Source organism: Biomphalaria glabrata, chromosome 8, assembly GCF_947242115.1.
Source record: "Biomphalaria glabrata chromosome 8, xgBioGlab47.1, whole genome shotgun sequence".
NCBI lineage: Eukaryota > Metazoa > Mollusca > Gastropoda > Planorbidae > Biomphalaria > Biomphalaria glabrata.
Genome location: NC_074718.1, coordinates 751372 through 774971, shown reverse-complemented (window position 1 = coordinate 774971; position 23600 = coordinate 751372). Strand labels below are relative to the sequence as shown.

The 23600-nt window shown below is 34.0% G+C and overlaps 2 protein-coding genes across 5 annotated transcripts; one reads left to right on the top strand and one right to left on the bottom strand.

Annotated features, from left to right (window-relative positions):
* Nucleotides 1-27: 27 nt before the first annotated feature.
* On the top strand, nt 28-5585 carry LOC129927649 (hyaluronan mediated motility receptor-like). The gene is made up of 7 exons (XM_056037564.1): nt 28-251; nt 1017-1093; nt 1368-1480; nt 1676-1757; nt 2078-2379; nt 2922-2986; nt 5454-5585. Exons 1-5 carry the CDS (start codon nt 28-30, stop codon nt 2263-2265), a joined length of 684 nt encoding a protein of 227 aa, XP_055893539.1. The 3' UTR covers nt 2266-2379; nt 2922-2986; nt 5454-5585.
* On the bottom strand, nt 1868-23179 carry LOC129927646 (uncharacterized). 4 transcript variants are annotated; one of them, XM_056037549.1, is made up of 12 exons: nt 23042-23179; nt 21743-21922; nt 20775-20948; nt 20529-20612; nt 19478-19683; nt 17777-17928; nt 16920-17102; nt 15672-15828; nt 14326-14559; nt 13264-13449; nt 11852-11971; nt 11523-11764 (listed from the first exon to the last, which is right to left on the bottom strand). In XM_056037549.1, exons 2-7 carry the CDS (start codon nt 21851-21853, stop codon nt 16921-16923), a joined length of 909 nt encoding a protein of 302 aa, XP_055893524.1. In that variant the 5' UTR covers nt 21854-21922; nt 23042-23179; the 3' UTR covers nt 11523-11764; nt 11852-11971; nt 13264-13449; nt 14326-14559; nt 15672-15828; nt 16920. The 4 variants fall into 4 exon arrangements, with proteins under 4 accessions (XP_055893527.1, XP_055893526.1, XP_055893525.1 ...); XM_056037552.1 differs by lacking the exons at nt 16920-17102; nt 17777-17928; nt 19478-19683; ... (2 more) ...; nt 21743-21922; nt 23042-23179 and adding exons at nt 1868-2003; nt 2498-2670; nt 7371-7606; ... (1 more) ...; nt 9635-9754; nt 10619-10828 and having other exon boundaries at nt 11438-11764; XM_056037551.1 differs by lacking the exons at nt 16920-17102; nt 17777-17928; nt 19478-19683; ... (2 more) ...; nt 21743-21922; nt 23042-23179 and adding exons at nt 2194-2304; nt 2498-2670; nt 7371-7606; ... (1 more) ...; nt 9635-9754; nt 10619-10828 and having other exon boundaries at nt 11438-11764.
* Between the last annotated feature and the right edge of the window lie 421 nt (nt 23180-23600).

Here is a 23600-nt window from a genome sequence, read left to right as displayed (position 1 = left end):
CTTTAGTGGAATCAGAATACATTAGAAATGACCTTGAGAAAGGCAAAAATGTCCTCTCGCTTAGCTGATGAAAGGGAACAATTCAAGAAAGATTGCTCCGTTTTGAACTCATCAGTAGCAGAACTGACGCAGAAGCTTGAGCACTGTGAGAATGAGAGAAGTAACTTGAATCAAACAATACAGGAGCTCAAGACTATGATTGTCCATTTGGAAAAAGACAAGGAGGCTTTGTCATCACAGCTGGAAGAAAAGTAAGTCCATAATTATTGTTTGATGTACATTTCTCTCCTGGTACACTATGTTTAAAAATTATTCTCAGTTAAAAGATTAAAGTAAAGGTTACCTGTTTCTGTGGCTTACGGTTTACGAGGGTGTCAACTGGTCAGCATGACGACCTACCGCCTTACTTTTCCCTAACTAATGTCAGTTACCCATTAGCGCTGGGTGAACTCAAAGTGCCCAAAGATCCCAAAATTAAAAATCCAAGTCTTCACAGGATTCGAACCCAGGACCCCTAGTTCAGAAGCCAAGCACTGTACCGCTCAGCTACAGCGCTTCAGTTAAAAGATGTTAACATTTTATCTTTAAAAAGAAATTTTTTATTTAAAATTTACTTTTGTATGGCGCATTTTTCATGCTATAACAGGCTCAGTGCTCTCTGGTTCAAACACTTGTGGACTAGTGTGTGGTAAGTGTGTGTTGGGGGGGGGGGGTATCTGGGAGAAGATTTTGCCTTATTGTAAGAGAGGTATCTGGTATATTTCTGTGCCCACATGATAGGTAGCTAAAGTGCCATTCATCCACGTCCCAACAAAGTGACAATTTTGTATTGTTTTTAATTACCTGTTTCTCTTAGGGCTCTGTTGTTTGTTGTGGTGGTGATATTAGATGTTGTAAAAGAAAATTCCTGATTAATCATGTCCTAAACCTATAACAGTTAGTCTACTAAATGGAATGAATGACTTGCACTTGAAAAAAAAAATGTTTACAAAAACTGTTTTACATTTTATCACCAGCTGGAAACTGATTAAAAAAATAGAGCCTTTCAGAGATGTCTTGGATAATTTTGAAATGGAAAAAAAATTCTTGTTGGGTTTGTAGCATTTATGTTTGTATATTTTCTTTTTAATAATTACTCAGCGATTAGCAAATTTCTTAGTTATTAATTAGAATTGAGCATTTTTTGTTTGTTAATAATATGTTTTACAACAAAGAATCTAATACAAATCTAATAGATGAGCATATTTCAGTGCAACATGTAGCAATACTTACTCGTGTCATTAAGATTAGTCTTAAAAAAATATATTTAGATATCTACTACAAAAACAACTGAAAAGTGATATTTATTTATTTTTTTTAATCATCAGAAAGAGACAAATATACAAGTGAGCAAATGGAAAGATTGACCAAAGAAGCCATTAAAAACATGGGTCACCAAAACCATCGCCAGAAAGTCAAATATGTGGAGACTTTGAAAAAGGTAAATTTAGCTTTGCAGGAGGTTCATTTTCACTTTGTAAAATAGCGTTTATGTAAACATTCATCATTCACTCTTCTTCCCTCCCCCATTTCACAACTGCCATAATAGTCTCTCGACATGTTTTTGCTCTATTACAAATCTTGTCCAATTTTTTTTTGCAATGCTGTGTTCTATTTATAATTAAATATGCTTTAGATTGCTCCGGTGATTGCTACTGCACAATGTGACTCTTCCAAAATGACGCAGACACCTGGTGAACCGAGAATTCCTTTTAAAGGTAAACAAAGCAAGCTTTTTGCATGATAGATACAAAAACTACATTTAGTTTTTTTTAAAATCTAATTCAAGCATAGGATCCTGAGAAATAATAAGGCAAGGACATGGATCACAAAAATCAAGACTTTTCTTTATTGTGTACAATATGGCTGACAAACATAACCGCGTGTATGTTCCACATTGGGGCCCAAAATTCCACATTTTCAACCTGAGTGTTCCACATTCTGGGTCTTGGGGGTTGGCATGTCTGTGCAATCAAATAAAAAAAAAGTTGTTTTTTTCAGATCAAATTCTAATTTGCTTTGCTATCTATAATTACAGGGAAAAAAATGCTGTCTGAATCTGAGTGCATGTGCCCAGTATGCATTAGCTTAATCATCCTACCTGTAACGTTCCCCTGCAATCACTCACTGTGTTTACAATGTTACAAGGAAACAGTGGAAAAAGCCAACCTCTCATGTCCAGTCTGCAGGAAGCGCATTTCAGTTTGGGCCAGGAAAATAAATTGATAAACATGGAAAAGTGGACAGACATCCAAGAGGCCTTCCCTGAAAAAGTGAGGCGCAGGCTGGAAGCCAGTGAAGAAAGCAACAGTGAAGATGATCAAGATAATTTTGAAGCCCGTAAGTTGAAATACATGAAATTAATGTTTTTTGGATTGTTATTTTTCTAGGTATCAAAAATAGTAATAAAATCCCATCAAGGATGTTTGAGAAATATAGAATATAAAGATAAAAACACCTTCAGTAATCCTTCAGTCTTTTTAGGGCATCCATGAACTGTTGGTCAATTCTCTCCATTACTTTCTTTTGCCAGAATAAGCAGCTTTTCCATAGACAGGGCTGTACAGTTCATAATGTTGTCCCCCATTGCATCTTTTATCTGCCTCTCCTTCTTTTTCCTGGAACTGTTCCCTGCAGAAAAAGTTTTGCAAGCCCTTTAAATAGATGTACAGTCTTAGCCAGCGTTTTTTTTTTTTCGACAATGGTCAGAAAAATATCATTACTGTGATTCTAACCACCTTTAGAATGAAACAGACCAGACTAAAGGTAGATTCATGCAAAGACAATGGCTTTAACCTTGAGTAATGATAAAAAAATATTGAAAATCTCCCATTTGTTTCAGAGCTGAACAAAATTATTGAAAAGCTCCCATTTTGTTTCAGAGGAAAGACAACAAATTTCCTGTCATGGAGAAATCAGACAAGAATATGAAGCTGCTATCCAGCAGGTGAAATATGAATAAACTTTATAATTCCTAGAAATGGAAACAAATTTTAAGTTTTAATTGTCATTCTTTTAGAGTAAACATGGTAGTTACGGTGACATTTTTTTTTTTATAGTGCATCTTTCATTCATATTATTCCTTCATCATGTTGTATAAGTGTTTCTCTCTGGTTCATATGTGTTATATATATATAGCATTCTCAATGTGCTATGGTCCAATCTCTTTTGTGGACCATTGGGGAGAGAGGGTATCCGGGAGGTTTCGGTGCTTCTCAGCTGCGTCCCACAAAATTCCCATACTGGTGTTGTTAGGTGATTCTCTTGTTTCATCTGACAGGGTGACTTGGCATATACTTGAATCACCTTCCTTGCTTAACTTCTATTAGTTGATAGTAGTAATGGGGGAGTGACTGGCATAATTAAGTGGTCTCAATTAATTCAGTTGTGGCTAATTATAACTTAAAAACAAAAAGAAAGAAAATCTAGATCAAAATCATTTTATAGCAATTGCACCATGATATAGTCCAGGGGTTCTCAACCTGTGGATCGCGACCCCCTTGGGGGTCGATTGACGATTTGCCAGGGGTCGCCTAAGACCATCGAAAATAAGGATTGTTATTGTCTATTCTTCTATTGCTGTATGTGTGTGTGCGGGGGTCGCGGAAGAGTGAGGGATTGTAAAAAGGGGTCGCCGAGCATAAAAGGTTGAGAACCGCTGATATAGTCGATCTGTTTGTGGTATTCTCCATTCAGACTGTGCCATGTGGTTATACACGATTTTTTGTGGCATCCTAGTTTGTTAGCCTGTAAGAGATTGTTGTATTTCGCAAATTCTAAAAGTCGTTGACCTCGTTCATTCGTTGAGAGGTTACTTTATCTTCCACAAGTGCCTTTCCAGGTTTGGTAGGAGTCACTTCCTACTTTGGCATTCCGGTCTCCTTGTACAACAAGGATGTCCTTTTTCAGGACTTTATTGACCACTTCCTATAATAGCTCATAAAACTCTTCTACTGCCTCATCCTCATATGTTGATGTAGGAGTGTATGCTTGAATGATGGTGATATTGAAGGGTGATGCCTTTAAACTTATGGAAATGAGTCGACTAGATATAGGGTACCAGTTCTCAACGCAATTGCTGTAGTTCCTGTGTACAAGAAATCCTACTCCTTGTTTGTGGACATCTTGTAGTCCACTGTAGTCTTAGTCTTATGGCCCTCTTCTGTGGTTGTTTCCCCTATGTTTTTCCAGCGCATTTCAGAGAGTCCTATGATGTTGAAATGAATTAGGTTAACTTCATGTGTGGGCTCTTCAACTTTTCCTTCCTCTATTAGTGATCTCACATTCCATGTTCCTATGCTGATTTTATTCCTGGTATTTATTTTATTTTTGCACGGACCAGTAATACACTTCTCACCTCCGTCCTGGTCTGTGACTGTAGACGCGGCCCTTGGTAACCCGGGCTATGGCCGAGCCGGTATGGATTTATTTACTGTCATTATCTCATTTGGTGTAACGAGGGCTAAATACTTGCATGGCGGCGCCCATCCCTCTCTATGCTTGACCACAACTGAGTACCTCTAATTTGGTGGTTCGCCTTGGTCCTGAACATGTGGCCGTTGTAGTCCATCCTGGGACTCTTCCTCCCTGGCTGGTGACCTTAGTCTAGAAGGCCTTTCGCCCAGTGGTGCCATGTTATCACCACCCTCTCACATGGTTTAGTCCGCCAGTTGAAGCGGTTTTCCAGGGCATGGCGCTTGGAGCCACATGTGTGAGATTTAGGGGTCGGAAGGGGACCAGTGAGGCATCCACCTAATAGTGCAGCATACCGGACCATCAAAGGTACTACCCCTTTCCAGTACCCCCTTTGCCCCTATTTAGACTTAGTTGTTTCAAAACTTGATTAACAAGAACATCTGGATATTGATTATAATACTTTAATAATGTTGATCAAGCATCAACTGTTACTGTCAAGCAGACCAGATCTTTCTTTACAGCCCCTTTCTCTCTTTAAATAACTAAATATATGTAGATCTAGATTTATTTTTTAACTGAACTGTAGCTCTGTTCCATCTGCAAAATAACCACAACAGATACCAAAATCAATGAAATTCAATGACCAAAACAAAAATTTTACCCTAACAACTGTCCTACACAAAAAGACACTTCCAATGCTGGCTGGTGCAAAAGTAACTATTAATTATACCATTTCTCTGCCAATTCCTCCATAAAACAACATGTTGTGTTAAATGGTTAAAAAAATATATTATTTGCATTGAGCCCGATCTACTTCTCTGTGGCTATACATTACTGCTATAGCACTCTGTCTTTATAGCATCAGTTGTGCCAAGGCTTTGTTGAGTGTTTTCTTATATCAATAAACTCAAAAAAAAAATTCTTGTTCCTTTATTGACGTAGGTAGAACTTCACTGGAATTGAATCTCTTTTATATGAAAATGTTTATTATTCAATAGATTCAGCAAAGAAAGGACGAAGAGGCAAAGAAAGAGGAGGAGGCCAGTAAAGTAAATTTTGAAGCTCTGCAACAGGAAGAATTTTTGTCAGAAAATGTGGAAATAGAAGAGAAAGCACTGATGCTTGAAAAGGTCAATAAATATTGTAATAAATAAAAACTTAATAATGTAAAAATAATTTGAATTTATTGATTTTGATTGTTTCTAATTCTGTTGAAGTGTCTTTCATTTTTTTATTAATCAATGCTTTCATGTTTTTTAAAATGGAATTGTGTTTCTTGTTTCATAAAAAGTCTAAAAAAAATAGCCTCTTTCTGAATCCAGTTGTCAGATTAAAGAAGTGTTTAAAAGCAGAGGATATAGTGTTGAGTTGGAGAGCTAACAACTGTCTTCCTGACACTGAAAATTTCCATGACTCTTCACAACTCACAGAAAACAGATCAGCTATACCTGCTGGCAATAGTTCAGTAAAGAATGATGACCTTAAGTTTGCAACTAAATTGCAAGAATTTTTTGACTTAATGGATAAAAAAAGAATTATGGTGGATAGGTCAAAAGGATCTTGCAATGAATATACTTTGCGAAGAAAGCATAAATGTGATGAGTGACTGTTACATTGTGTTGTTGATTGTTATATGTTGGGTTGAGTTTTTTTTTTATGTTTTAGTAATGTTTTTGTTGTTGGCTACTTTCTTTTTGATACTGTCACATGACCCATAACAGTCTGACCTTTTGCACTTACCTATACTATTGAATGACATCGTCATACAAAATAACAATTTAAAAGAAAGAATAATTATAAGTTGTTATTTATCAGCCTCTAGGCATCAATTTATTGTTTATGTACAGAATGCTGTGTAAACATATGATGTTATTCTATCACAGACTTATTGTTCTTTAGTTGTTGATTCCAAGTGCTTCCTATTCTATCTAGATCACATGTTTTTGAATTATATTGGTCTATATATATATAAATATACATTACAATTTATTGATGATTCTATTTATCCATCATTTGAAACCTTTCATTTACTTTTTTTAGTGCTAATTATCAAACAAAATTTCTATATTACATGTATGATCTTTGCATAGTCTATGCCAAACATTTACCCTGGATTGTCATGTTATATTTGATATTTTCATGTATTAACTAACTGCCAAAGCCTTAAAGAGAAATACATTCATTAATCCACTAAAACACTATTTGAAAATGTCTATTTTTTTTTTAACTTTTAGCAAGCATTGTTTATTAGAATACTATCAGACTTAATCAAAATACATTTTCTTAAACTAAATTGAACTAAAACTTTGACAGCACATTGATTAAAATGTAACAGACTTTGTTTTTGTCATGCCTTTTAATAAAAGCCTTAATGACAAATGCCATTTGTAATTGAATCCAGTCTGTATTATATAAACACAGAGAACAAAAACCTGAGGATTGTATGGAGATAGTTTAATAGTTTGTACAAAATATAGCATCACTACATTATGTGCTCACCAAGAGAATTATGGGATAGAAAGATAGTAACATCAGAAACAACATACTCTAGTGGCTATTGTCACTCAACTATGTACATACTCTAATGGATACTTGCCTTGATCAATATACAACTGACTTCAGTGGATCCTATCAATTTACTAGGTGGGAGACCAAAGTTCAACAACTATAATTAAGATGTTAAAACAATACATTCTAAACACAATCACTAGTTTGATGTGAAGGCACTGAACTATGTATTTCAAAACTTGAGCTATTCTGTGCATGCAGTGTCTTCTGTTTTCTTGTCCCATGAAAAACCAAAAGGTCACTCAACACTATTTGATCACATCACTATCCTAACTTTTAACAGCAGTTAGTTGCATAAATAGTTCTGTACATATATATATATATTATAAATATAAATTTTAACAAACCAACTTATAGTGAAACCCATCCCTTGTAGCTATTATCTAGACATGAGTGTAACAGTGCTAGACAGCAGTGTATTCTAGAGGATCTCTTAGTCCTGACATCACATCCACTGACATGTCATAGAATCTCTCAGACAGTTTCAGAGCAGTTGTCAGATTCTTGTCTCGAGCCTCCGCCATCAACCGTATATCTTTAGACATGTCACATATTTCCTTGTATTTGTGCTGCAGTTCTTCAGCTAGTGAAAAGTAAAGACAGTACCATGTGACTTAGTTTAACATATAGGTGATAAAGGGACTTAGTTTAACTTATAGGTGATAAAGGGACTTAGTTTAACTTATAGGTGATAAAGGGACTTAGTTTAACTTATAGGTGATAAAGGGACAGTTTAACATGTAGGTGATAAAGGGACTTAGTTTAACTTATAGGTGATAAAGGGACTTAGTTTAACATGTAGGTGATAAAGTGACTTAGTTTAACTTATAGGTGATAAAGGGACAGTTTAACATATTGGTGATAAAGTGACTTAGTTTAACATATATGAGATAAAGTGACAGTTTAACATATAGGAGATAACGTGACAGTTTAACCTATAGGTGATAAGTGATTCAATGTAAACTATGAAGGATGAAATGAAACAATACTACACAATTAAATCCATAACTTTTATATTTTGTATTACAATATTTGTGGACGGGAGTGTCTCTTCAAAGTAGGCTTCCACAGCCACATGAAAAAGTGTTTGAGATGAACTACAGTCACTCTACGACTCAAGGAGGCCAACTATTACAATATTTACACATGATCAGACATTCATTATATGACGGACGATTGTGCCATGGAACCCAAGGTTGCACACAAAAGCTGATGGTTTGTAAGTATTAAAAGTTAGATTTAACAAAAAAACAACAAATTGTATAATTTTTTACCTACGTGAAGCTTAAAAACAATATTTTTTGTGATGTTAATTTTTGCTCATGTAATCTGGAAATTAGAGATTGTGATGACATAGCATTTCATATTGACACTGGCATTGCTTTTATTGTTGCAATGTGTGTGAATATGGGGATTAAAAAAACCTACCGATGTTGAGTTGTGCAATGTAAATAGGTTAAAAAAGTTTTGTTTTTTTTAAATTAAACACCACAGCTATACAAATAAAAATACTGGAAACTGTTTCTAGAAATGTCTGCTCCATAGAGCATTGAGTGGGAGAAACAATGTCAGCACCATGAAAAAAATTCAGTCTGCCTCTAATGAGGAACTATGGCAAAGAAGAAGTAGCCCATGAAGAAATCCTTCAGAGATGCTGGCATTGGCCACCTCCTTTGCAAGACTGCATCCAACCTAACAAGACAAACTCTCTCCTGGAACCCCAAAGGAAAGAGGAAACAGGGAGGGCCCCAAAAAAACATGGAGCAGAGATTTGAATGCAGATGTCAGGAAGATGTTCAAGACGTGGGGACAGTTGACGAGACTTGTCCAGAACTTGGAGAAAAGCTGGTTGGTGGGCTATGCCCAAAACAGGACCACATGCATAGATGAGATTATAGAAATTATTTCACAGGTCTTAAAAAAACAAATTTTATTTAATGCAACCATTATTCCAAAACCAGATTTCCTTAAATGTGGACCTATAAGTTAGTAAAATGAATGAATTTTTTTTTTTTAATAATGCTGTGATTATAAGATAATTACAATTAATTATAACATGCTAGTAAAGACATAAGCATTGACATTGAGGGTCAAATTGTTTTTTTCATACAATAAAAAAATACTCCTACCATCTGTAAGATCCTCAACACCATAAGCCTTGGGATTTTTAGCAACATCTTCAGCTTTAGCTAAAGCTTGTTTTTGATGCTCCAGATCTTCTAACACAGCCTGAGTAGAACATGTAAAAAAAGTTCTATAAAAATTGAATGAAGGAATATCATTTTAGTTGGCAGCACCAGAAGAAACAGGTGATGGTAGCAGCCAGTGTTTGAACTCACGACCATCATGATGACAGTCCAAACTGCATACCTTACCACCATGCACTGATTTCATATCAATTCCTTCATTGAAATTATGACTTTGGCAGAATAATAAGTTGCAATCATTTTTGTTAAGGATATACAAGATTAACATATTATTTCAAAATATATATAATGATCAGTCAAGATATTTATATATATATATGTATATGTATGTATGTCTGTGTGTATATATATGTGTGTGTGTGTGTGTTCATGTTAGTATATATAAGATAGATATATATATATACCTTATTTTCATCAATTTCATTTCTCAGTTTCTCTGGAGACGATGGAATAGGATCAGCATTGGTGACAGTTTGATGAAGTCCATCCAACTCATCCTTTAAATGATCTAATGTATCTCCAGCCTGAAACATTTTTAGTTCCAGTTGAATAAAGCTTCACCCAAACATTGAAAGATTGCAATCTAATGTATCTAATATCTATTATATATTACAAATACATCAATCATTGAAGTACTTATGTATGCGTGTTTAGCCTCTAAACATCAGAATCATAATTTCCATTTTTGTATGCACTCATTTTAAAACAGCTCAGCACTTTAAGGGCTAAACAGATTTACATGAATATTTTTGAACACAGATTCCTTTTACATCTAAGGTGCTTGGTAAGACAAGGTTTTGACAGAGAATGTATTAGCTATTCCAAGAAAAGTCAGATTCTGTACTAAGGACTAGCTTTTTTTGTTGTTGTGGGCAGGAGGGGGAAAGGAGAAGTGATACTAGAATTCATGGGTCAAAAGCATGCGTGCATGTGTGTGTGCCGAGGGAGGTAGGATGTTATAAAATGGATCATTCCAATTCAAATCATAAGTCATATGTCAGATAACATATGATGCACAGGCAAAAAATGGGTGGGGGTCTAAGATGGAAAGAGATGGAGAGAGAGAAAAGGAAAAAAAAAAAAGAAAGAGAGCAGACAGTTCTGATTCAGAATAATAGATACTGAAATTCACAATTTACAGGCTAGAATGTGTACTGGGGAACATTATTTGGAAGTTTTAAAAAAGATATTCAAGCCAAAATAAATAATATATAAGCCTGGGAATAAATCATAGGCATAGACAGTGTGTAATTCTAATATATATATTTGAATAGTTTGTTTGAAGATCAGAACAAAATATTCTTTTTTTTTTTAAAGAAAACAATAAATAAAATACAGATATTTACAAATAATAAACAAATATTACATAAAAACAATGTAAAAAAAACCTCTTGGGTTAGTTTTCGTTTTGCATCTGTCAAATCCCTTGATTTAGTATGAGCCTTTGACTTCAAACCCTCATATCTCTTGTTAATGTCAAGTAACCTATTCTGAATGTCCACTGCATCTTGTTCAGCGCAGATATCCATAAGTTCAAGGCCAGTGGAGTTAAGATCATCTATAAATAACTTGCGATCTTCAATTATTTGCTGATTGGCCTAAAAAGAGACAAGAATATGTAAATATATAAACATAAACTCCCTGTCACTAGCTAATGCAATAATATTGAACAAGTGTTCAATGAGTATTTGCTTATTTCTTATATATCAGCTTCTGAAACATGATAAACCTCTGCTCCCAAATAACTAACTTTACAATTGATTAAGTTGAAGACCATAACTGGATAATGTGTCATAAGAAATTATTGTATTATTTTGACTAGTTAAGCTTGAAAGTGTTAGAAGATGCCGCCCAAATGACTTCCACTCTTATATGTATGCTGCATCCACAAAGTAGCATTTTTTGAAGGAAGAAATTTATATAATTTTCTTTCCCTTCTAATTAATGAGACCATCCTTGATTTGACCCCATTAAATTAATTTTTGAGTTTTATAAACGTGTATTTGTGTTATATAAAAAGAGCATGCATTCTCCTATACCAAAAGTAACGTCTTCTGATTACAAACAAAAATGTTATTGAAGTTTAATCATAACAGGATATAATGTTAAAATGTAAAAAATGAAAAATTCTTGCAGAACATGGAAAATAATTACAGAGATAAAGAGTTAAATAAAATTTTTAATCCTATCACTACTTAATTTTGTACCTTTAAATTATCCTGTTGTTTTTTCACTTGCTCCAGATTTAGTCCAGGCTCACCCTGAGCAACAAGCTCTGCCTCCATCTCATCCAGCTATGCACAGACCTCTGTTTGGTTTTCTCCGTAGTGAGTAGCTAATGGTAGAGCAGCCTCTAACTGGTGAAGTCTATCAGCACTCAGCTGACAAACTAGGTCAGCCTGCTGTGTAATGGTGTCTAGACGAAACTTGATCTCATCTGATTGGGAATTAGCTGTCTCTCTAAGCATATGTGTGCACTTGTCGATAATGTCTTTTACAGCATTGCGCTTGCCTTTTAAATCAGTGTCGAATATCTGTAAAGAAATTAAATATTGATGAATACTAGTTTACAGTGACTTCTTAAGGTAAGACTTGCATGTTTGACTGACTATTTAACTAACCTTGTGTTCTCTCAACTGTATACTCAAAGTCTCAGGATCGATGCTGATAGATTCGGCTGTATTGATTTCATTTTCAGCTTTATCTAAATATTTCAACATGCCATCAATTTCGGACAAAGCCTACAAAAAGTAAAAAATAAAATTGCATTTTAATTGAAGTCTAAATAAAAACTTTTTCTTTAAGAATCAAGACTAAAACAGAATTGGACTAGACAATGAATGACAATTTCACACACACACACACAAAAGTTGAACTTTTGCAAAGTTAATTTAAAATCTTAATTATTTAAATCAATATGATTTAATAATAACATGGTTAGGTTCTTAAAATCCTAAATGTATTTTTTTAGAGAAAGAAAAAAAACTGTACAAATACTGGAATATCAGTAGTGAAACTCATTTTTGCTAAGATTTTATTAACTGTATATATATTTATGCATTATTTACATTTGTGAGCTACATACAAAAAAAAAAACTAGAGTTCACTTATATCTAGATGTTTATCTAGCCCTTTAAAAATGTTTTACATGGAGATAAGTATTCCTAGCCCAAACCTCCCACATATACAGTCCACCAAAGTGCAAACCACACAACCAGGCAGCCATCCACAACCAAACAGCCCATATCAAGTCTATTTCTAAAGTCTGAATCTAAGTCTAGGTTCTAGTTCCTGAAGGTCAAACTATAAATTGGTAGACTACACATCAATGCCTATAAAATATGAATACAGAATAGTGAATACAGTAATAGTATAATCATTCGACAAGCAGTTGAATAACATAGCATCATCCATTCCAAGTTTACATATGAGAAAACAGGAGTTCCATTATTTTTTCTTCGTAACATATTTTGAAATCTTGTTTCGTAACAAAATGTTTGTTGCACAGGAAGGCTTGCACAGTTCCTCACCATCATCTGTCCCTTGACTTTCATCACAGGGTTTCTGTTAACCTAATCCTTCCACTTTTCAGCAACTGTTTCTAAGCAGGACATCAAGAGAGAGGCAGGCCTATTCTTTTATGTTGTTCAGCCAGCTTTTTTTGTGAGGACCATTGTTTCTTGCCCCCCTCCACTGTACCTTGAAGGATGACTTTAAAAAATGAGTTCTTTCTAACAATATCATCAAACCTGCTCAGGAGTTTCTCCTTTTTGTCAACTAAAGTGTTACAAAAGATAATATCCTCTTTTTTTTCTTTAATCCTCACCAAAAAAGCATGCTTATTAGAAAAAGTTCTTAAAGGCTGTAAAACCATATCTAATACAATTAAAGGCAATTGTCTTTAATTTCAAAGATTAAGAATGAGTGCAGTGTTTCATGTGAAACATCTAAGATAAAATATATTATATAAAATTAATAAATTTCTAATGTATAACAAAATATTTGTAGACTTCATTTGTAACCACAGACTGACCTCCAAAGAGACCTGCTGGACTAAAAGTTCTGTTAGGTCATTCCATTTGGTCTCTACATCAGCCAGCAGTTCTTTTAATGCATATTTATCCTTGACCCCATTAGCTTCAGATAAATGACCACACATCTGTCTTAACGTTTCCATCTCTCCATCTTTCTCTGCCTTACCTTCATACAGACCTTCTACCTGAAACAAACAAGTGATCTTGATTGAACACCTCATCTAGAAAGAAAGAAATATAATTGCCAGTAATGATCTGGAATAAGAGGCATGGTGGCTGAGCGGTAAAGCACTTGGCTTCTGAACCGGGGGTCCTGGGTTCGAATTCTGGTGAAGACTGGGGTTCTTAATTACAGGATCTTTGGGCGCCCAGCTCTAATGGGTACCTGACAATAGTTGGGAGAAAAGTAAAGATGGTTGGTGGTTGTGCTGGCCACATGACACCCTCGTTAACCGTAGGTCACAGAAACAGATGAACCACATTAATGCAGAGACATGTCTCAATTTGACTATTTGTATTATTTTTATCTTTCAACAATTGGATACATTGAATTATACACTGAAGTGAAACAACTTTTAACTTTTTTTTTTACCAACATTTGTTCAAACCTGCCATGCTGACTGAATGGGAAGACTTATTTAGAGTAAATGGAATCCATTTTAAATTCAATCCACAGAATAAAATATAAATTCTAATTTGTGAAATAAACCAAAAATCACAGTTATAAATAAAATTTTAAATAGAAACTAGATCAAAACTAAACAATAAATGACAATATTGAAATACTGACTGGTGACTGAACAAAGCTGACCTCAATGTTTTTGGGTCTTCAGACAAAACCTTCATTTTTTTAGTTGTTTAATTAGTTGCTTTCTAAATACTACTTCAACAGCCCACAAGCATGAAATAATTTTAATGTTTAGCTTATAAATGAGATGTTTTACTTCCTTAGAGAAGATAATTATGTTCATGTGTCAATCTAGTCATGCATGTTAATCAGTGAATTCAACTCTGCTAAGTAGTGGTTTCCCTGGCCGACTCTGGCAACAATAAATGTTTACCTTTGTTTTTGTTGGTTTAGGAGCTCCACTTTTTGGCTTGAGAGTTTTGATGGACTCAGAGAGCCGCAGCTGTCCAACTCTACAGCTTTAGACTCATACTCAACTATGTTGGTCAAAAGTTCTTCAAATTCTTGAGTCCTTTCCTCTGCCTGAGTCTCAAGTGCTTCAGCTAGCTCCATAAGATTCTTTAACTTTTGTTCTGCTTCATTGTTGCCTTCAACATCTAAACATAATCTATATAGAACCAAAGGCAATATTTTACTTCCATCTATGAATGAAACTACACCGGGGAATATTTTACAACTTTTTAATTAAATAAATCAGGGTAAATCAAAAACATATAAATGCACTTGAAATTTTAAAAAATGTGCACGCTGCAGGATTATTTTCATAGAAAATCAAAATGTAACCAAAAACGAAGCAAATTTAGTTCTTTTACTTTTTGCAGAAATAACTTTTTTATCCAAACAGGTATTCTTTTTTGTCCTGTTAGTAATATAATATTTTCTGAATAATGCAGATTTATTTTTGTTTCTTTCTCACTGTACTGTCCTACTATTACAACCTCATACACTAACAATGGTTGTCTGGTCGTGCGGTTTGTGCGCTGGACTTTAGTTTGGTCCCAGGTTCAAACCCTGCCCGCTCCCATCCCCCATCGTCCTGCAGGAGGTTTGGACTAGGGAGTAAACTATCTTCAACTCTGAAACATCCGAAACATGTAAAACATTTTACAAAACAAACAAACAAGTAATGATGAAATTTTGATTTTCTTGTCTTTTCAGAGAATGGTGTTTGATTAAACATAAGACTACACTCTAGATCTTTTGAAGTTGTGGGAGTATATCTCATTTATTTTGACAATTTATAAGACAAATAAATAGTTTACAATTGTACACATACACCCCTTCCGTCAACAATGGATGATACTGAGACATTTTTTGGCTTTCAAAATACTCTATCCAGCTTTAAAAACTAGTAGCCTAGTGTTTTTTAAACAAAAAAATTATAACCTGCTAACTAGATAAAAAAAAAAATGAACAAATAAATTTTACTATAGACAATCACTCTTCAACCAGATTAACAAATGAACATTTAGCATTTAGTGTTTTTTTTCTCCTAAAATTGTAATTCATTCCCACATTAACCATTTTTTTTAAATTCAATGACTTATAAAGAATTCTTTTGTACATTTTGTAAAAAAATCTGTTCAGTTACAAGCTGAATTTACTATCGAGTTTTTATTTAAGGGTACAAAGTATCTCAAATCGTATGTATATTATACATAAGCAAGTCACTTATAGTTAATGTTCTCATCAAATAAAGACTAGAGAATTAATATTAACCTTTCCAACAGACTTCGATTACTAGCTATTTTGGCATTAACTAGTCTCTGATCCTGTATTTGTTGAGATAACTTTTCCTTATCTAGACTTATGTCCCTTTGACTAGCAACTTGTTCCTCACATTCTCTCAAGCTCATCTCAATGCCTTCAAGTCGACCTGCGTACAAAATTCAAATTATACCATTTAGACTAGTGCCTGTCTAACATAAAATTTGGAATCCTACAATAAGAAATTAAAGTGCTAAAAAAGACTTCTATTATTGATTACAATGGCTAATGAATGACAATATGACTTAAACAGCTACACTAACTGTAGAACAACTAAACAGATTTAAATAATTACAATTGGGATGTTGACCAAGGACCTAATAAAAAATGACAAAGTAGATTTATGAAATAGTTACTTCAGAATACCTGGTGAAAAAAATGTCTATAAAATTATCAAACTTTTAACTAGGAAAACTAATAAATGAGAACAATTTAAATTTCTAATTAACCCTTTGTTGATTTGAACTCCTCATTTTGATCATTGTCAATGCATTTAAACTCGTTTGTTGTGGGGTTTTTTCTTCCCTAAATGTTTTTAAGTAAATGATCTTGAATAGTTTCCTTTTGTTAACATCCAGATTCTTTCCCTTTCAACATGTTTTGACAGAGTATGATGTATTTAAAGTGGGGGGTGGGGTTTAAGTTTTCTACTAATTATTTATCATATATGGGGTGCTGAAGTTTTCTACTGATTATTTATCATACATGGGGTGCTTAAGTTTTCTGCTAATTATTTATCATACATTTTCTGATGGTAGTGACATAAAATGCCTCAGATTTTCATTTTAAGTATTTTTACATGTGCTGTTTATTATGTTTATGAAGAAAAGGATAAATATCATTAAACAAATGCATTTTATGATTTTGGATCATAAAGTATTTACTAGTTTTTAGTCTAAAAGTACAGTTTATGAGTTTTCATTTTTGTTGTCATAATAAAAATTAAAATATTTCTTTTCTATACAATATATAAATTAAGTTTGTAGTATATAAAAAGGCCATGCATTTCCCATTAATTGTATAACATTAAATGACAAGAAACAAAAAAAAAATTGTTTAAATGAAACTTAGTAGAGCCCAACAATTGAGCAAAGTGAATAATTCCAACAAAACATGGGAACTAATTATGATAAGAAGATTAAGGCATTATATCAAAACATGTTAAGATAGTCAAAGTCTAATTATAACTACAGCTCATACCCTAAACATTATGTTGCTCCGCGGCGGCTGCATCTAATTGCTGTTCCTGCTCAGAGATGTCTTCCTGTAATCTGTCATGCTCTTCCCGCAGAAACTCCAGCATGGCCTGAACTTCTTCTGCTTCCTCATTTCTTTCCGAGTCCAGAAGACCAGACACCAGTCTATCCCCAGCAGCCAGTAAGTCTTTTGGAAAAGAAAGTATCAAGTCAGGCTTAAGCTGTTTGTCACAGCCATCAAATGCATTGAATTTATTCACTAATACACAAAAACAATACAGTCTTTAACTGATAATATACATTTCCTTCTGGACAATTATACATTCTTCAATAAATACTAATATATTTATTCTGCAAGGTTGTTAACGCCAGAAGTGGTAATGGTTCTAAGACCACCATTACCTATAAAATGGTTCCAATGGCACATGTCTCAAATAGCCTCTGACAACCTGTCCAACTCCTGGCCTTGGTGTGTGGTTCAGATACTAAGCCCGGCGGAACTGTTATCACTAACAGGAGAAGGGGCAAAGGCGAGCAACTGGCGCCTAAACCAGTAAGCTTCAGGCAGGAGGGGCTTGTTAGCCTTGGTTGGCTACCCATCTAGGAGAAGAAAAACTCTGAATCCAAACCTGCCCGCCTTGCGGCTATACCCAAACACGGGAAAGGCTTCGGAAGAAAACACTGAGAAAAATTCAGGAGCTGGTGACCCTTAGGCAGAATGCTGCACACTGTGCTACAGCCTGGCAGAAGCTGCGGCACTACTGATCCCTGACTCAATAAATATGGCAGTAAAGAATATGAATACTTTGTCAACAGGCAAAAAAATATTATTTTGCATTGCAGGCTTTAAAAGTTGTATACCTTTAAGCTTTCTTTCTTGACCAATCAAATCAGATTTGATATTTCTTAGATTGTCTCTATCTATTGCAGCTCGATGAGGGTCCAGACCAAAGTCTTCATCTTCTATTAACTTGTTCAGATTTTCTTGTATGACAGGATAAGCTTGGGACAGTCTGAAATAATCAAAAGTATGAACAGATAAGCCAAGAGATGCAACAACTTCTATGTGGAGTCACACAGCACAAGCGATGCAACAACTTCTATGTGGAAAGCACTACTGAACAAATAAGCCTCATTACATCAAGCGATGCAACAACTTCTATGTGGAGAGCACTACTGAACAAATAAGCCTCATTACATCAAGCGATGCAACAACTTCTATGTGGAGAGCACTACTGAAGAAATAAGCCTCATTACATCAAGAGATGCAACAACTTCTATGTGGAGAGCACTACTGATGGGGAAGCTGGCAGGGACAACTTCAACCATCAATACTCCTTTTTTTAAAATGTACTAATAGTGGAAGCAAAGACTTAAAATATTACAAATATTTTCAAATAAACAACTTACAAGAGGCATAAAGAAAAACTTTTAGGATACCATTGATGTAACAGCATTCATTTTGATTAAAGAAACATTTTGGCTACAGTTCACATGTTATTGAATCTATATATAAAGCTATTAAACCCTTAGCACTAATTGTTATATATATATTTCTTCAAGAAAAAAAAACCCCAGAGATTTAATAGTCTATATACTAAAAAAAAAAATCCCATTTTTAAAGTGTTAAGAAATGATATAATAAGAATTGAAGAGAACTTCATAACCAGCTTGTTCTGACAAGGACTTTCACAGCAAGTTCAACAAAACACAAACTTTAGAATTCAAAAAGAAAGCCAGCAGAAATGCATTGATTTGTCTGTTAAGAATTCTGGAATGAATGTGCTTCTGTACAACTGATCATATGGATTATTACCAAGTGAATTCTAACAGTACATCTAGAGAGGAGAATCCTAGCCATGGAATCTAGATACTATAGAAAGTTCCTATGTATACTTTCAACGACGGCATCACAAATAAGGAAATTCAAAACAGGATCACAATGGCAACTGGGCCCATGATGTCCTGAAGACTACAGCGAGAAAAAGCAAACTTAAACTGTATAAATAGAGGTCTTCAAGATTTGAAAAGACCTTCCTGCAAGGAAAGGGGTACAAGGGAAAAACAGAAAAAGCATTGGGAAGAAAAACATTAAAGAAGACAGGCTTCATCAAAAGAGATTCTATCTAGTCAAGGCAAAAGACAAGAGAGGAATGGAGAAAGACAATTGACATTATGTGACTCAGGGGTAGGTGAAGATGGAGGATAGAACAGAAACGGAATGCTTTTATTACTCATTGCCTGAACATTTAATTCACCAGTATGAATGGGATAATGTGAATGATCTTTTTTTTTTTTGTTGAATTTGTTAAGCGTTCGTTCTCTTGAAAATAAAATGCTGAGCTCAAATATTTGTTTCTAAACTTTTCAATGGATCAATAAAACATTATTCTTATTTGCGAAGACAATCATACTCTTAGTCAAATACTGATTCATCAGAAAAAGACAACAAAGCAATAAATAATGGTGCTATGTAGCAAGAAAATTCTACGTTTTGATCAATTTAATTCTCTCAGTATTGAATGGAAGGTCAGGCAGAAAACAAAAAAATCAATAAATCACCTCTCCTTATGTTCATTGACTATTTTGCTGAGTTTAGCTAAAGTGCCAATACGCTCCATCTGCTTGGCACACTCTTTAGATATGTCCTTGAACTTGGCTTCAATACTCTCCAACTCATCGTCTAGCACACCAGCATCACCAGCTTCCCTCAAAGTGGGCAAGATGTCTAGCCTCTTGCGGAAACTTTCCACATCTTTGTCTACATCCTGTTGGAATTAAAAAATTAATTAAAATTAAAATTCGTTTGTCTTAGCTGTGGTAACATGATTAGTGCAAAATTGATTAGTGCACAAATATATGTTGGTTCTTAAATGCCTATGTATGTGCAGACATCAACTTATTTAGCTAATATCAACTGATTTTTGTCAGATCATAAAATATGTTTAACTGATCGATCCCTAATCATCTTATAAAAATACACACCAGGGCTTACAAAGAATAGATCAGAAATTGAAATTCCAGTTACTTTTTTTTTTCATTATTAATTAAGACTGTTAGATATGGTTTTGGTTTTCACCAGTGCATTGAAATCTTATTATTCTGATTTACAGACTAGGAGATTATGTTATTTTGTTTTAAAATTAGGAGTACAGAGGTAAATGATATTATTTTAAAATTAATTTAATTTTTTTTTACATTTAACCACTCATTTTAAAACAAAAAAAATTGAACGGAATATATCTGAAATATTATTTTGGTGTGATATTAATATACTGTATCCTTCTAGTTTTCATTTACCAAAAACTTTGCCAAAGAATTAAAGTAAATAAAAGTGTTAGTTCATTGGTTCAAATTTCTTAACAAATTTTTAAAATAGAATCTGAGAACTATATAGCTTGTTAGTTTTCAAATAAATAAGAACTAATTCTTCACATAAGCCTTTTTAGTGACATATTTTCCACTTTCGGCACCAGTTCCAAAGCATTAGAAAATAAATATAAAAATAAATATTACATCTAGATTTGAACTGGGAATCCATCTCCATATTTTTTAAAATACTTAAATGTGCTTTTAATTTATTTTCTGAGTTCATCATCTTTGATTTAGTCACCTGAATGTTTTCTTTAAAAGCATCTGCTGACTTGACAATTGAACTCAAATCCTCTTCTCTCTCTTTGAGTTCTTCTAAGAGTTCCTGAAAACAAAGCAAATTGAATATAAATTAATGAAAATTAGATGATTAACATTTTTTTAAATAAATCTGGTTACTAGATTGTGACCAGCCTGCAATCAATCAAAGTAATCATCTTCATGGAAATATAAAAAAAAACAACTCAATAGTTAGACTGTAACCAACCTTCATGGATGTGTACTGTATGTCAATTTCCACTGACGGCAACTGAAAATCTTGAGTTTTTTCTATTGCAGAATCTAACCATTGGTCTAGCTCCTCCATTTGATAATACAATTCTTCTAAGTTTCTGCCCATTTGGCTCAATTTTTGACTACGATTGTCTGTTTCTGTGTTGACCTGAGTTTGTTGCAAAGATAAGCAATATAATGTATGGCATAACAGAAAAGTTGATAATTTTAACATTTATATATGTATTAGCTGTATACCATCAAAATAACTAATATAATATTTGATAATCAACTACTTTGAAGTGTAGACATACAAGATAGACCAAAGGAGATGCTGTATCTGTACATACATGACAGAATAGGGAAGACAGTATCTGTTAACAGGATTTGCAAATTCAGTTTTGTTCTTAATTTTAGTCTTTAACTCATCAATATTCTCTGAATTGACCATGTGTGAAGAAATCTAGTTAAAAATAGCATCAATATTGAACCTAAAAATGAAACATCAAATCGACAAAAATGGTAATTTAGAGAGAAGATTAAGGGTTACAGAGTAGACATCTTTGGCAAAAACTGTTGACATTTCTCCACAGACTTGTCTCAAACAAATGAATCAAATACATATTTAAAAAAAGGCAATTCTACATTTGATGGGCACTTTATATTTGGAATCACTTACTTCAGCATGCTCACCAGAACTCATCAGTGAACAAATCACAAATGGAAATACAACTCCATTTCAAGGGGTGGTACCAGCGTTCCAATGTGATAGACTGAAGGTACAATTTCAACCACATGCTCATACTATACCCCAATTAGATGTTAGAGTAAACCACCCAGCAAAAGAAGGAGGAAAGATCACATTCAAAACTGCAGAATACAATCAGAGGAATGTTTGGAGAGTGGGAAGTGAAACTTGCTTTAAAAAATATGACAGATTGACTACTAATGACAGCAACTGACCATATCAAATCTGACTTTCAGGTCAGTGGTGCTAGATTTGAGTTTCTGAAATTGTTGAGCTACTTCATCCTTGACCTTCTGATTATCTTGTGTTTTAACATTTTCTTGCATAATCTGTTCAGCTTGGCTAATCACATTTCGAAGTTCAGGTTCATTCCTACTGATTTCTTCTTTCAAACCCTACAAAAAAGAAAAAGTGTCTTGCATATGTTAAACTAAAATTAAAATAGCAACATTATAAAGAGATTGGTCATTGTGATTATATTTCCTGAATGTGAAGATGCATAGATGGTAAATAGTTCCCCTTTCAGACCTTGCGACTATGGGGGCAGATGATGTAAAGGTCATCTGTTTCTATGACTGAAGGTTTATAAGAGAGTCACACAGCACAATGACTCAATTGTTTGTTATAAGATGACTATGCAATCCTGAGTTTTGTGAGTAAATAAATGAGTTTAAAAGGTGCAAAGTCCACATTTTCAATGCTTTCAATGATAAATCTGGACCAAAGACATTAAACAAAACAAAAACTTGATATTTGTTACCAAGACACCAACTTGAAATCTAAAAAAATATTGAAGGAGTAAACTATGGCCAGAAAAGGGGGGGTAATGTGAAGGGAACTAAATGTAAGAAAAAACTAATATGAAAATGACTTGAAAACATTGCAGAGAAGCACTGGGTAGAAGCCTGGTTGTGCGGTTTGCACGCTGGACTGTCATTCGGATTTATCGACGGTCGAGGGTTCAAACCCTGCCCGCTCCCATCCCCCCGTTGTCCCTTGTCGTCCTGCGGGAGGTTTGGACTAGGAAGTAAACTATCTTCAACTCTGAAGGAACATCCAAAACATGTAAAACATTTTACAAACAAACAAGCAAGGTGAAAGAAATAATGCAAAGGATTAGCTCATAAACTGGTGGAAGGGAAAGAGTATGGAAGAAAAATAATGATATTGACTGAATAAGGGTTCTTGTGAGACGTTGTCATTTTTAAGTAAATCAAACTTTGGCATGATAAAAAATGTTTCAATTTCCATAAGAAAGGGACAAATCATAAAATTTGTAAAATACATGAAACACACTTTGGAAACTTGAATTTAAAAAAAAAAAACTTCCTGGTTTTCATTTTTGTTAAAGGAAATTTTTATTTTTTTTGTTTGTTTCCCAGACTATTTTTTAATAGAATCCAGACTTCTTTAAACAGAAACAAAATTCCTGAGATTTTCTCAGTCATATGAGAACACTTCTGATTCAAAATGTGACATTGAAATTGCAAAATTGAAATGAATTCTAGACTCACCTGTTTTTAGATTGAACAAGCCTGAGTTAATGGATTCTTTTGCACTGACAATTTCTCCAGTCTTAGGGTTGACAACACCAGACACAGTGTAGACTTTGGTCTCTAATTCATTCAGTGCCTGTTCATGATTTTCATAATCCACACTAATATATCCCCGAGCAATAGCTTCAATGATGGGAATAATTTCCCCTTTTTCCAAGTTATTATAAGTACCAAAGTCCGTATTTAAAACTCCCTTAGCCAAAGCTTGTGAAATTGTTAACTGTTGTTTGGTACGAGGATCCACAATTCCAGAAATTGCAAAATTTTTCAATGTGGACTGGAAACTGACATCTGGGAGTCCATCTACTACATCTTCCCCAACAGCTGCTTGAATTGAGTCAGCTTTCGTTTTTTTAATCGTGTGACTCGCTAACGTCTTATCTCTGTTTCTCTCAAAGATATACAAATCTGATTTGAATGCTGTCATTTTGGTTTCTTTAGTTATTATATCAATTTCATATGTAGGCACAACTCTATAGAGGAAAAAAAAAAGAATGTGTTGCAAATATAACTGTAA